Source organism: Rhyacophila brunnea, unplaced genomic scaffold (genome assembly GCF_057557595.1).
Source record: "Rhyacophila brunnea isolate RB1 unplaced genomic scaffold, BYU_Rbru_1.0 scaffold_6, whole genome shotgun sequence".
NCBI lineage: Eukaryota > Metazoa > Arthropoda > Insecta > Trichoptera > Rhyacophilidae > Rhyacophila > Rhyacophila brunnea.
In genome coordinates, this window is record NW_028233276.1 from 21,241,495 (window position 1) to 21,257,400 (window position 15,906).

At 34.4% G+C, this 15,906-nt stretch overlaps 1 protein-coding gene across 3 annotated transcripts; it reads right to left on the reverse strand.

Annotated features, from left to right (window-relative positions):
- Positions 1-756: 756 nt before the first annotated feature.
- On the reverse strand, positions 757-11,025 carry Axs (Abnormal X segregation). Of its 3 annotated transcripts, none has more exons than XM_085956728.1 (11): positions 10,841-11,025; positions 9,597-9,895; positions 8,634-9,027; positions 7,851-8,026; positions 7,183-7,341; positions 6,490-6,697; positions 5,937-6,157; positions 3,924-4,154; positions 3,419-3,562; positions 2,631-2,885; positions 757-1,443 (listed from the first exon to the last, which is right to left on the reverse strand). In XM_085956728.1, exons 2-11 carry the CDS (start codon positions 9,789-9,791, stop codon positions 1,369-1,371), a joined length of 2,058 nt encoding a protein of 685 aa, XP_085812854.1. In that variant the 5' UTR covers positions 9,792-9,895; positions 10,841-11,025; the 3' UTR covers positions 757-1,368. The 3 variants fall into 3 exon arrangements, with proteins under 3 accessions (XP_085812854.1, XP_085812852.1, XP_085812853.1); XM_085956726.1 differs by lacking the exon at positions 10,841-11,025 and adding an exon at positions 10,457-10,652; XM_085956727.1 differs by lacking the exon at positions 10,841-11,025 and adding an exon at positions 10,150-10,430.
- Positions 11,026-15,906: the final 4,881 nt, after the last annotated feature.

Below are 15,906 nucleotides of genomic sequence, written 5' to 3' on the forward strand. Positions count from 1 at the left end.
ATTCTGCTGTACAGGACGGAAGATATTAGTGATGGTAAAAAAAATCTTGCCCAATTTTAAAGTAATACAATATAGTCAAAAAAGAAATTATAAAACTGAATGGGTTGTCCATAAATGACATAATATGATTTTCAATATTTTTTGTTTAAATTATGTCATATTTTGAACACCTCGATTTTATTAAAAAATAATTGATAATGATCAATTACAGTATAATAATATATTCATGGAATAATTTATTCTCAGAAAAAAATGAGTATATTATTTATAGCGGTTTTGTGATGTCACATTTTTTACAACCCCCCTCCCCCGCCCCTATCCTGTCTGTCACAAATCATCACATTATATCGGACCCCACCCTTATCATATGCAATATCGTTATATTATATCCATATGGGATAGCCCAATAATAAAATAATTGTGACATTAGTATAAATCATTCTGCTTTTACATCATAATATGATATTATCCAAAAAGATCGTGATAATTTGCAATTTCATTGATAATTTTAGAAAAATTAATTTATTGGTTTCTTCACATGTTTGTCCCTAATCCGCAAAAATAAGTTTTAATAAATATTTTGATAGTAAAATACGGATGCCTCAGATGACATTCTAGATAATCAAACCCCATACATAAGTCATTTTGACCATAACATCCTTAATACTTGTAGATATTTGAAAATAAATAAGTAGGGCATCAAATTAGCACACATTTGGCATATACGTTTTCGTTAATAATTAATTAAATACATAATGCAGTCTTAATAGTATATGTAGTAAATATTTATAGTTGCCATAATTATGGCAATACATCCAATAAAATAATCACATACTTACCTTTTCGAAGAAATTATTAAAATTATTAGGAATTCTCAACATTATAGCCATTTATAAATTATGTTTCTTAATCATGGCGTTTGTCATGAAAGATAAACATATTTTACTTAAGTAGTATTACCTGTATTGGATAATTAGAATTATTATTGATTAGATGTATCGGATCGTTCATATCACGAAGATAATATTATGACTGCTTAGAAACAATACATAGAGAGAAGTTTAATTTAACATTGTGTGAAATTTAAAACTTAACAATTCATTACATAATTAAAATTAAAATAGCTACTAATTATTATTTGCATTGTATTTTCAGTGGTAAATAAAGTATTTTCATTATTTATGACTGAAGAAAGAATATTATGTTGACCAGTCTATGGTTTATATTTCTGTATATAGTTTTGGTTTAGCTTCCTGTCTGTAGTCATCTACATCATTTTGTTGTCACTACTGAATGTAGGTATTCTGACCGGGAAGTAATTCGGGACAGGCACAACCATAAGGCACATTATTGGTTGCAGTCAAATAATTATAGTTTCGTTTTAGTAGTACCATAAACAGATCTGTACTTTCTTGTGAGTAAACGAGTGCTTTTCTGCAACCTCTGTTGAAAAAAAAACAGAATAAAAAAATTAATTTTGTCCAATAAAAATTACAGTTTTTGTCACACGGGTATAGAAGACTTAATATCAGAGTTTGCAGTGGCGAAGGATAGACGTAGGCTGTTAAGATTTGACACAACTTGTCCACAATAAACTTTGTGAGTAATGTATTTGTTTTCGTTGAACTAAGAATACAATAATTTACAGATGGTATTGGTTAGTTTTTTTGCGAAAACCAAGCTATTATAGATAGATAAAAAATAATCGTCTATCTATAAAATATCTAAAATTATGTTACTATAAATACCATACATCAATTTGGATATTTTATAGATAGAATAATATTTTTTATCTACTATGGTTTGATTTCGGCAGGGCTTAATGAATTTAAAAAAAACTAACCAACACGTGTGTATTAATAATATTATGTATTCTAATTTCAATGAAAAGAAATAAGTATGAATGAAAAAGTGTGCATTATTTTGTTGAATAGCCAATAAAATGCTGAAACATAAACAATTTGGGCAAGGTTTAATTGATTTTTAAATACTAACACCATCTGTAAATAATTGTAGCTTAGTTCAATAAAAACAAATACAAATGATTGACAAAGTTTAATGTGCACTATTTATGTCGAATCTTACCAGCCTACGTTCACCCTTCGCCACTGGGAGATTGTTAGTTACATAATTTTATTATTATTATATCACTCAACAATTTATAAATATTTAGTCCTCATGGCATTATAATGGAAATTGGATTGTCGCATTAATTTGCAGTAACAGAACTTCAAATTCTGGTCCCCCCTCCCTTTTATCATAAAAACACTAGTAATTTTTTGAATAGTTTAAGAATTTATGTAATTTTATTATAAAAAAGGCCCCCATGGTCACCAGATGCTCCTGCATTGTGGGGTCTTGCGCAATCTAGTTTCGCTATTTGTCAGATGATTAATAAAAAAATTAATATTTATTAAAATCTTGGAATCCCTAATATGCGGATGTTCTTCTTTAAATGTGTCATAGAAGACAAAAACAGTTAATCTTCTAACAAATTTATAGGTTTACTAACTAACAGAGATATAATAACACATTTGAAGACTTTTATCAATAAATAATACATGAGTGCTTTCGCTACAATATATTAGAAATCTCACGATAGGAATATCAATTTGTAAGTAATATTTTACCTCATTTTTAAGGGCAAGTTTAGCAATATGATTCCTCCGAGCTAAGGCGACCCGCACCCATTCTGGTTTGTCCGGGATTGCTTGATGTAAAATATATCGGACAAACAAAAGCAGATGCTCAAGTACAACAAAATAGAAGAACCAGTCGACCGGTTTGATATCCAAACTTTCTCCGTAGCTCTTGATTTGTGGAGAAAGATATAGGAGACCGCAATTCGTCATGATGGACATGGCGCCGATGATTTCAAAGGATCTCTGGGAAAAATGTGAACATAGATTAAAACAGGTTTACTGGAATTGTTCTACAGTGGCACCATGGATACGGCAAAAGTGATTCGCAGTTGTATTAGTATTGTTTGTCAGCATTGAAGGAAACAATACCAATAGAACTGCAAATGGCTTTAGCCGAATCCATCGTGCCGTGCTGTGCCATGCCACTGTATAATGATTCCAGTACAGATACTGTTATAAAGGTTGTCCAAAAACGATGTTGCACAATTTTCAATATTTTAAAATCTTGTTAGTTTTTGACATCACAATTTCAACAACAGCTATCCCCCTATCCCCATCCTCACAAATTATCACATTATGTCGGACGTTCGCCCCCCACTTTGGCATCATACTTTGGATGACATCTAAATAAAGAAAGGTGTTTTGTTTGTATAAAACCAGTTATTCGTGGGTCAGGTATGTACTGAGAGAACATACAGGATAGAGCTTTGTTTATCTGTACTTATTATAGCTTGCTATACAAAATAATTATTTAATATTGTATTATAAAAAGTTACCTGCCACGCCCCCGTATCTTTAACTTTTCGAGCCATAGGCCTTTGGCAGACTTTGCACAATTTGAAAGCATCTGCTCGGATTTCCAATATGTTATTAGCCACAGCCCAAAACGCTGCCAAGGGATATACAGACGAAAACAGGACCTAAACAAAATGAATAATAATATAATTACAAAGTAAGAATGATGCGACAGTTTATCTTAGTGGTGATAATTTAATGGGTTGTATTTGGGATGGTTCTTGTGGAAAAGCCTCGGGACAAAAGGTTGTTTGTAGGCAAAGGAAGTCCCTCACTCTGATTTCACGACGGTCACACACGGTTTATTTAGGTTGTATCATAATTCACTCCTGATAGTTTCGGAGCTAGCTGATTTAGTGTGTGCTTTTAACATAGTTAAAACACCCTGTAGTTTGGTGTTTATCGTTTGAATGTTGATCAACAAGATAGATTGGGGAATTAACATAGGATTGGCGCAAACAGTTAGTTTTAAAAAAGGTTACATACAACATAGCCAAATTGAATAAATAATTCCAAATAGTCATCATATGTTCCTTCATATTCATCCATTGCCCCCTCCTGATTGGCTTGTTGTATCCGAGAATCATCATACTGAAGACACTCCACGTCTTGCAGGATGTTTGGTAGGGCAGCGAGGTTTTCATCAAATGAAAAGCTTTGTTTGAGTTTTTTTACTGTCATATTCTCATTAGATAGTAAGCCTTTGATATTATCCAGCTGGAAGAGACAGTTTATTTAGCAGTTAGTTAGCTGTATCTGTTAAAATATTTCAATCATAATGATAAAAATAATTAATATAAAGTACTTTAAAATCTTTTCTTACTTAAATAAGATTTAAGAATGTAAAATTTTTAATTGATAGGTAGGTATATATAACTTTAAACATCGGAATATATATTATGTATTAGGTTTTTTTTCGAGAAATAGAAAAATATATATTAAATTTCATTCAAATTTGATAAAAGCACTCTGTCTGGAATGCGATGGTTGTGGGGTCAAGTCCCACTTGGTGCAAACATTTTTATAAAAGAAAATTACGATTTGTATGTTTCTAAAATTATGTAGGTATATTCAGCGGGTAATTAACATATTTTATGAAAGCAAATTAAATGTGTGAGTTGATAAGAACATAATAATATAATATAATGTGCAAATATTCCCTATAAGCTGTGGTTGTACAATGCAAAAAAAAAAGAAATTTTCTGTGCCTCTAATGCAGTGTTTTTCAACTTTGTGCAATGAAAAGTGCAATACATTGGGAACGAAGCAATCACTGATGACGCTCGATACATGAGAAAAGTTACTTTGCTGATCGATTGTCATGCTAAACAAATACATTATGATCATGTTATGTGCTGTCACATGCAGTCACAGAAAGCTGTCGCTACAGGAACAAAATGTGTCATGTCGTTTTTCTTGTTACTTATTTAAAATGTTATCAGACTGATGGTCCCATCCCGTAGCACATTTTGAACCTTTAAACGAAAATTGTCAGTTAGCAAAATCTGCCGAAATCACCAGAACAACAATGCGGTCACCTCACGCGTACCGCGCTATATCGACACAAAAAATTCAAAATATTATCTATGGATGCAATATCACAAGTAATTTTTACGTACGCACACGTAGAAAATGTTAAAATTAATTGAAATTAGCATGAATAATAATTCAAAATACTAAAACTTTAGAGTTGGTACTCTCTATCATTGAATTTATAGAGATAGTGATCATTCAAAATATTCTGCGGAATGACGAAACCATATACTAAATTTGTCGCCGTACTAGCATGTGACAGTATGTGACGTGATCATAATAATATAATTGCAGCCCCGTTTACACGTGCATGGATTTACTGCTGACAGTGAGAATTCAGAAGCTTCCGAACTTTTTTGATTCATGCATGCAATCTTGCCAACTGCAGGATAATGCATGTTGACACGTACATTTTCTTGTTATGGTCGCGATATACGCACTATTGCTGGCAGTAGATTTATTCACGTGTACGGGCGCAATAATACTCGTGTAGATAAACTGTCAAACAATGATCACTTGATTGTCCCTAGCTAATTATATATCTCACAATCAATGTCATGGATGTCCGTTGTTAGAATCTTTGATGTTATATTATGGTGTTTATACGTCAGTGGCGAAGGTTGGAGGTCGGCTGTTAAGATCCGACATAAATAGTGCATGCTAAACTTTGTGCAGTCATACTTGTTTGTTTTCATTGAACTAAGAATATAAATTGCAGAGTGTTAGTTAGTTTTTAAAATTCAATTAAGCCCTGCGTAAACTAAGTCATAATAGATAACAGTCAAAAAATATTCATCTGTCTATAAAATATCTAACATTATGTCATTAAATCATACATAATGTTAGATATTTTATAGATAGAATATTTTTTATCTATTATGGTTTGGTTTAATTTACAGTAGGAGGATTTTCAGAGCACACCAGTAAAAAAACACTGCCCTAATGGATAAAATATAAAATGTAAACCTTATTAAATGATCCGCGTAAAATAAGGGGTAATATGGCTTCCTGTAGGTGATTGATGGCTTGGAGTATTATAAGCATAATGGCAACTTGCTGTTTGAGCATTTCAGGATCCTGAATTACAAATGCTATGTAGAAGAGTGACATGAAGTTGTTAACGAATTCAAAGAGAACTAATTTGATGACTCTATGTCTATCGTACTGCGACTGGGTGCGGTGATTTTCTACAAAAAAAATTAATTAAAAGCACACCATTAACATCATAAAGATAATAAGAATATTATAATATATGTCATGAACCAAATCATTAATTGGGAATATGTATGTATATGTAGATAATGCCCTGGGCGTTATGTATTGTATATAATGACCAATTAAGCACTTGGTCCGTAACATTCATATTATATATGCAGAAAGGAAGCAATGTACATTTAGCTGTGCAGTGGTGTTTCATAGATTGTTTCATTAAACTTACTATTATTTTAATTAATTAATATAAAGAGACTGTAACTAAGAGAGTACAACATAAATAATGAAACCATTTATTATAACATACCCCATTCCGTGAGATATGTGGCAAAACTTCTGTATATTAAATTCACCACGAATACAATTGCCGTGTATATGATACTGGGGATCATTATCAACCAACTGTCGGGTTCCAGCTGCAGTTTCAACTCATCTTCTGCCCAAAACGACCACAGCATGATAACAAAACCTCCGCACAGCCACAGGAAAACAATTGGTAGAGAAACGCAGTACATCTGAAGATATAAAATTGTTTATAAAATGAATTTATCACCAGGTATTCCGTGTCCGAAAAATAATTGTAGGTATGCAGTTTGCTGTATCACTGTTCACCAAGAAGTATTTTATCGGAAACAGATATACGTAAAGCATTGAGATCGAGTTCATATCTGAATAAAACACAAAAATATGCAATAAAAACCACTGGAATACAAGGGAAAGACATAAGAAAATAGGTAGGTAAGTAATTAGAATTATGATATATCGAATGATATATTTATAATATAGAATTCTGAAGGATTTAAAAGTAGGTAAGCAAATAACCTTGGTATTCACTACATATAAATATTAATTTTTTATGACACATGTTTTGCCAACATCGTGAGCTTTATCAAGTATGAGTAGGTAACGAAATTAAGTTTATGCTATGTATAATGAACCAAGAAAATGAAAGGAAATTATCAAAAGAGAAGTTCATTTGAGTAAAGTAACAAAATAATACTTTTAAGTTGGTTTTCCATCTTGGTGCTTGGGGTTGCGCTTTTCCGGTGACACCATCTATTCCCATTCTTCCGCGAAAGTTGGCTCTAGGTTCGTCCAAGCTCGTCATGCCGATTGTCCCCCAATTGAATGCCAGTTCGTTACTTTTTCGCCTCCACATCTAAGTGACATGAGCAAAACAAAAGGTTTGAAATAATATTTCTAATGTGACCGAGAGAGAAGATATTGTCTACTTAACTCATTCAGTGCGTCCAACGCAACTGATGCATTGCCATTCGATGGCCATTATTAGATACTATTAGCATGTTAATTAAATTTGGTAATTAAATAGTAATTAACTGGTCCGCAGTGAAAGAGTTAAGCAAGGATAAATTGTTTATTTTTATAATGTGACAACCGAAATAATATACTTAATTGATATTTAACTACTAATTGTAACAAAAAATATATTATAAGAAAGATACAAAACTTGAATATGTACAATAATAATGGGAATTACAATAAATATTTATTTATTTAAAAAAAAAAGACACATTGAGCACATAACAAATTATAAATTCAAGACGTTCACAACATGACATTCAGAATAAAAAGTACAAGTAAATCAACTAGAGAAAAAACAAGGTAGAGAAAAAAAACAAACAAAAAATAATTTTATAGAATATTTACCTCCAAGAATACGATAACCCATAAAACATTGAACACGCAGAAGAATGTTAAAGCTTCGTAACTCAGAAATAGTTGAAAGAAACCGAGAATCATTGGAAATATCATGGCGGTCGTATAGAATCCTATGAATACAAAATATAACGCCACAGATTCTCCAAAATAGACTCGGATTTCCTCTGAAAGAGATAAGATATTATAACATTAAAGTATATTGCTCTGCAATAAATATCATTGATATACATATGCTGTAGTGTGGAGTTATAAGTTATAACTCTCTTGCATTGGTTTGGTGCGCGTCGCTTATACTGAATGTTTGTCAATCAATTATGAGTAAAAATAATTTATAAAAGGTACATATAATAATTTATGTGAAATCTCTCACAGAAAATGAAATATATTGTTATGCATAGAAAATTCACATCAAGTTAAATCAACAGTCTGTTAAATGCAGACTAAGATAGACAGAAAAACGAAACAGAATCGATCATACAAACACAACGCCTATTTTTATATGTGTGGCTAAGTTACAAAACCCGCTCACTTTCATTATGTTGAGAAAATCAATAAAAACTTTTTGAACTAAAAAGGTTTTTGAATGTTTCAGTAAGTAGTGTTATAGCGGGAATTGATAGACACATTGATTCTGTTTCATAAATGACAGTTAATCGTAGCGGATTTTGAAAGAGGCATATGTGATTGAGCCAAATTTTCCATCTTAAAGTCAGTTACCTGAGGTTGCAATATATGTTTAAAAAGTGAAAACAAAATATTATCATTACTTACCATACGGCTGTTTACTAAAAAGTGCCATAAACCATTTAGATCCCAGTTTTCTCAGTGCTTCTTCGTCATGTAATGCATATATTTTTTCTAAAACCCCTTCTTTCATAAGGGCCTGTATTATGGATTGTCCTTGATACATGATGCTGCCACTGTAGCCAGGAACGATAAGCTCATCAGCGAGGGCTCTGATATTTTCTAATTCATGTCGCACGATCGTTTGTCTCTCGGCGGTAGTTAAAAAATCGTCCACATGCATTCCCTCTTTTATAAACTCTTCCAATTGGCTGACTACAAACTCTCGGATGACTCCAGAGTGGTCCATTTTGACCACCTCAATTTCTTCAGCGACCTGGAGAAATTTTATTTTCGACGCCGATATATGAAGTATAAGACCCTGTCAGAAAACAAAAAAAAAAAACAATTAGAAGTATACGATATTATAAAAGAAATAGTTAAATAATTATTATTTTAAAGTAACAAGATGTTAGTAATTTATTAGTTTGTTTCTTATTTGTGATCTGTTAATAAGTAATATTGAACCACCCTCACCATACGCAATCTACCTCCTACAAGTTTGACATGGCAAGAGTCACGGAGACAGTGTAGCAGTGGCGACGGGTGGAGGTAGGCTGTTAGGATTCAACATACTAGGACTCCCTGATACTCATCGACAAATCACATAATAATATTAATGCACGTGTTGTACCCCGTTTACACGAGCATGGATTTACTGCTGACAGTACATATTATCGCGGCCATAACAAGAAATGCACGTGTCAATACGTATTATTGTGCAAGTTGCATGAATGTATCAAAAAAGTTCAAAAGGTTCTGACTTTTCAAGCAATAATTGGTACTTGCATGGCAGTGCACATGTGCAGTAGAACGATAGTAGCGATCCTGCCGGAAGAAATACGAACTACACTGCACAGAATATTTTAATTACTTATGTCAAATACAAACCTCATTTTCCTTATATGGTTGTCTGCGCACTAATAATTCAGCACCGCCATCTTGTCTTTTGCCTTTAATCTTCGCAATAAACCAAGCCAACGCTTTCTCATTGGCCTTGGGAGTAAATTTTAGAACTATATACGTTTGTGGGAATACTCGGATGCTGTCGTCCGATGAACTCCCGTCATCTTGATACGAAGACATTTTATTATACAGCGACAATTGCTTCAAAATATCTTTTCAAAAAAGGACATAATTATTGTAACATAGATTGAGTACCTAGGTAATCAATGTTTGAACAAGTGAATCTGTAAAAAATTGAAGAAAAAAGAAATTTAAATAAAATAAAATTATAATTTGTACATTTCAAAGAATTTATTGAAGTTGGTGGCTGGTGGGAAAATTTTCTGTAGATTATCTAGGGACCTCGCACCATAGCAGCGAATATAAATGAAGTTATTATAAAAAGTTTTTTGAGGTTATGCACAGTAAAAATTTAATTCAAAATTTGTACATCACAACAGAAGTATATCAAGGAAAACTAAATTATAAATTTACCTACCAGCTTTATGTTTTCATTAATAATATTGACATTGTTTCAATATTATACAACATACAAGTTGAAAATTAATATAAGTTGGTGTACATCCTGTGTAGAACAGTTTTTTACAACCTGCCGTGCTGCAGGTGTTAGGTAATGTATAAAAAAAATCACAATTGTCCCTCTTTCATTGTATAACTTTGAGTATAAATAGCACCGTATTTATGGTGTCCGTGATATATTTTCAATATTCTCACAAAATATTATAAAATTGACATTTCACAATCAGCTGTTTGTGACATTTAAAATTTAAAAACATTGAGCTCACCTGGTGACAGATCTGTGAAATAGAATTGAACTTAAAAAGCCAAAATATCACAAAAAAATAATTGCCGAATACATAAATATTATAAAACTTCAATGAAATTGACCGAAATTTCAATAATTTAAAGAAAAATAAACACGTCAGCAATAAATGGATCGCAGCAGCGGAGTCAGGTTTTGAGGAAAATAATCACGTGACCTCAGAGATCAAAATGTGACACATAGTAAAAACCTACGGACATGAATATTATTTTTAGAGAAGCGTAGTAGAAAATTTCTTTAAATTTTATAAATAATGACATGATCGTGTCAATCATTTTTATTTTTTCTTTATGATACCTTCTATAATATCAACAAAATTTGAGAATAAAAATGTGTTATTACTTACGTCCGCAGCGTATTATTTAATTTTGATAGATACCTACGTGTACCTAGGTACCAAAGAAAATGAGTCCAGACTAATTAATCGTGAAGACAGCTGATAACTCAATTGTGATAATAATAATTAACATTTCTGTTATTAAATGCACTTAATTGCGGACGTCTATTAGCGTCCGTAAGTATACTAACAATTTTATTTTTATTAATAAATAACTATAAAGAGTTTGAATTCAATATACAGTGTGAAAATAGAATCATCCAATACAAACGCTTGTGATATAAACAAAAATATCTATTTTCGTGTTTCTAGGAGTGCGACGTGCGTGCTAATCTTAAAATAGTTTGGAACGTAAAAAATAGAGTATGAAAATAGCCATCTATGGATAGGCAGAAATAGTTTATATTACTCTGAATAGATAATAATATTATTATTAATAATCTGACTGTGTTTCCGAATATTATTCTTACTAGTTAGGCGAAACTATGAATGATTTTTAATGCAAGCATTTTTTCCATGCCGAAAATTTGCCAATATGCGTGTCTTTCAAACATCATAACAATATATAGGCACTAAAACTTAGCTGACGTATTCTAGGCGCATTTTCAAAACGATTAGACTTTTCACAGGCTGTATACAGATGTCGGTATAATGCTAATAAAGTGCCGGAAAATGCCGAAAAATCAAATTAAAAAAAAAACTATTTGATACAGATAATAAATAGTACCGAGCACAATTATTAATAAGTAATTAGTGTTTTATAAATAATATTGCATATGAATTATATTCTAAATAACAGTATGCGCCCACAAAATCACGTCGTCGGGTACGGACTAGAGATTCTGACGAGATTCTAATCTCTAGTCTCGAGAAATAAATTTTCTGAAACTTCGAAAATTCTCATTTCCCGATTAGATCACCAATTAGATTATCGAGAGATTGGTGGCCATGAAAATTTATTTCTCGGTTAAAAAAAGACTTGACATCATTCTGATTCTGAACAGAATTACTTAAATTTCCCGATAATGAGCTAAAAATAGGTCTCGACAGTATTATTGTTCTGATGTCTCAACTTTCATTCTGAACGGAATTTGTTAAAATTGACGTTAATTTTTTTTTCGGCCGGCAGATTTAAAACATAAAGGTCGGAAGGACTAATTATTATTTCACAATAATGACAATTTATCGAGAATAACGTGGAGCTCTGCAAAGCCTGCACGAAGATTCCAGTGCAGTTCAATCAATTACGATTGAGAGACTGCGTTGACTAAGTCATGTGCATCCAACAACAAGCCTGCAATGGATGTGATTTTAAAAAATACAAGAAGAGCAAGCCAATAAGCTATGATCTACTGATGAATTCGAATTGTCGCCCTTAAACAGACTTAAAATACCACCCCCTTTCATTTTTAATTTCAATTTGTCTGAAAATTCATTAAGACATAAGTACATACTATTTAATTATCGAGAAATACAGCATAAATCTTTAAATTGAAATACACATAATATACTAGAACTAGAGTATTAGAGCATTTTCAAGAAATCTACTATCAAATAGTGGCGCTGAAAACTTTGGAGACACACTTGCGATTTTTTTCTCTGCGATAAACCATCATTACAATATGTATTACAATAGTTATGTTGTCAGGATTTTTTATTATTCGATTTTTTTTTAAATTAAGATTTCAACATTAATTTATAATGAAGCGACCGCATCGCAACTGCTGTCAAACGTTGCAATATTTGTATTCATTCGTACCGCCCATAAGTAACGCATGACCTGCCTACACCCATGGGACGTCATTGATAGTTACAGATGAAGAGAATTATTGGAGGAAGCCAGTATCCATTCTGGATGATGGTGATGATCAAACTGTTATACCTAATACGTAGGGATACTTACATGTTACATTTAATATTTCAATAGTTTTCTCGTTTATTTCGGATAAATACCAATGTTCCGGATGTCGATTGCGCGGAATTCGACGTTGAGAATATATCATCGGGGGTCTAAAAAAGTACAGGTCCGGGCCGAGCGAATGGAAACGGGCCCACAGAATGGGCACGTCGGCCTAACAATGGGCCGCATTCAGACGGCCGTCCGCTGTCCGTCCTCCTGTCTATTCCTCCATTATTCTTTTTCCGTCAATAGCCTCCAATTCAGATCTGTATCAGCGCCGCCGTCCGAAAGAAATGCGGCGACCATGAGCATTCTCAATTATGTAAATCACACCAATAGACGCGTGAAAGTTGAGACTAGGGTCTGTATTTTTATAACTATGAGGTGAAATTTAGTGGGTAGTTACCTATAGTATTGCCAGACATGGTACACAGACATTCAAGTAGAAATAGAAAATATAAATAGAAATAATAGGGTTTTTTTCTTTTTACGCTGACAGAGTTTATTAATGATTCTGAATGAACAAAACGAGATGAGTGGAATAACCTTTAATTAATATTGCATGGCAGTACTGTGTCACACAACAGGGCTAAATTTATGAAAATGCAAAAGAGGCTATAATAATAGTGCAGGGCATCGAAACTGGCAGGGTCACGTCTGTTCTCCTCTCTCCCATGGGCAGTGTTGTCGTTATGCAAAGAGCCGTCCCTTATCATACTCTACCATTGTAAGTCATTGTTTGATGTCATTTTAATACCTACAGTAATATATTATTACTAGCAGAGCCAGCTGGCGGTCGCCAGTCTGTCTCGCTAGATCTTGCAGACTGTTTGGCGGTGTTGGATTTTAATATAATTGTGAAGTATGCATAGAAGGTGTCATAGTTTTCCCTTCTGGGATGGATTTTCATTCAGCTCAGACAGTTTCGCACTGGATTAGCCAGTTCCTCACCGGCCATGGCAACTTCGCCGCCAGACTCCTCGAGTTTGGCTTGATAGTAGATAGGCCGGGTTGTACCTGCGGGCACGACCACCAAGATGTTGAACACATCCTCTGGGATTGCCCGCTTATGGAACTCGAACGAGCGGAGCTGTTTGCCAGGGTCCGTCCTCACAAGGGCCCAATTGATCAAGGAGATCTGATAGCAACGCTATTTGAATTTGCGGCATTCGAGAAATTTGCAGTGTCGTATGGGGAGCGGGATAGTCCCGACTCTTCTGTAGACTCATCCATTTCAATTCGTGACACTCAGTATGCGGGTACACAAAGCGCTTAACGTCAGCGGACAGCAGAGCCAGTCCAAAAAACAAAGAAAAATCTTTCTTAACTTTCTTCTTTAAGCACTACGGTGCATGGTTGCAGCATCAGTCCCGTGCGGCTCCGTCTCGGGACGGAATGAGCACTTAAAATCACTTCTTTCAGACACGTTTAAAGCGTCATAGAAAGCGGCCGTGCATATCCACGGCTATGCTTATATGACGGGTGGTGGTGGGAACTTTAACGTAGTTTGACACTTCGCTGATTTGTCAGTTTTACGATTTGCAAGTCGTCACCGCCAATATTAATTTGGGGTCGTATGCGTAGTCTATTCTGGAGTCTGGCCTTCACAATATCGTCTGACACCACCGCAGGCTGATAGGCCTAGCAAAACAGCTGGCAATCGCCGATTCCTACCAATGACATTTTAATAGAATAGAACACGGGCTTAAGCATTGGACTATAACGCCGTGGGTCCTAGGTTCGAATCCTGGGTCTGGCAAGTACACATATTGTTTTTCAATTTGTGTATGAGTCAGGGTATGGACCTAATAGGTTGAGCAAGTGGCTGACATCCAATTCTCGTAAAAAACAAAAATCTGTTAATACAAACCTCTACTCTGTGAAGGCCCATAATGATCCTATTAGGATCGGACATGGTCGGAAAAATGAGTTAAAATCCTTACAGCGCTGACGGCACAACTGTTTTTTTTTTTCTAGATGCTTTTATGGATACCTCGCATTTACTATCGAGGTTTCTTAAGGACTTTGGCACGCAAACTACTCTACTTGGTGCTAGTCAAATGAAAATTGTGCCGGCTGAGAGAATGTGCCTTATTGAAAACTATTCTTCTACCCGCATCGGGTATTGCTAATTTGAATTCGGCCAGGGCCTATGAAACCGCCTTGAAAAAACCCTGGAAAATTCTTTGTAGCGCAAGGCGGTGATGATTCTGATGGATATTTTGTCGTATTCATTGGGAACTGAGGCTGCGATTTGTAGTCGAGTTTTTTCCCGTGGTAAAAGAAATGTCGCATAGGACTGATATTCTGAGCATATACTTATCCTATCTTATAATATGATTGCAATCACTTGATCTGAAAGGCATGAATCATCATTACATGTCACCATTTATTATTTTTATTCTTTTTATTACATTAATACAGAAATTAAAAAGTGCATCTCTTCCGGCCTCGTTTGCTATGGTCCCCGGAAGGTCTCGAATGTCCGCATCTGCCATCTGTAATACAAAGTTCAGGTTGTGCCGCTCCTTGCTAAAGATTTGACAATCTAGGAGTAAATGTAGGACGTCCTGGTCGCTTCCGTCGTCGCATGGACACTTTCCATCAGATGTTATTTTAAACCGGTGCAGGTATACAGGTATATCGCATGACTCCGTGACCTGTAAGAATCTGAGTCATCTCAAAACACAGCCCCTTATGCACCCTGACGTCTCGTGCTGCTGAAATCGAAGGTAAAAACTTTCGGGTCAACTCCCCTGTCGATGAGTTTATGTATCGTGAGTTCCATTAGTTTTTCACCATATCTGAAATTGTAATTTTTGCGTAGCTCAGAGGAAATTTGTCATAAGCTATCGCGGTCTTGGGTTCAGAGGCACCATGCCGAGTCAATTTATCGGTTCTTTCATTTCCTTATATCCCGGTGTGTCCCCTTATCCATTTGAAGTGCACCTCGGGGTGGCGCCGTCTCAGTATTGCGGACTGGCTGTGAATAGAAAAGACAATCGGATTAGTAGACAGGGGATCTCCAATTGCTTGGATTGAGCTTTTGGAGTCCGAATAAATACAAATACTATGGTTTTCGGTGAGCTTTCGTTGGTTTGGATCTGAGCCTGCCCACTCCAGAGCGCATTGGATGGCACAGAGTTCGGCCTGCATTACCGTACAATAGCTGGCA

Excerpts from the sequence above, each read along its gene's own strand:
- Axs (XM_085956728.1), bottom strand. The coding sequence starts at position 9,791 with ATGTCTTCGTATCAAGATGACGGGAGTTCATCGGACGACAGCATCCGA. Across the intron at positions 8,027-8,633 it reads TTTTAGTAAACAGCCGTATG|AGGAAATCCGAGTCTATTTT; the intron begins GTAAGTAATGAT and ends TATCTCTTTCAG. Across the intron at positions 4,155-5,936 it reads TACGCGGATCATTTAATAAG|CTGGATAATATCAAAGGCTT; the intron begins GTTTACATTTTA and ends TGTCTCTTCCAG.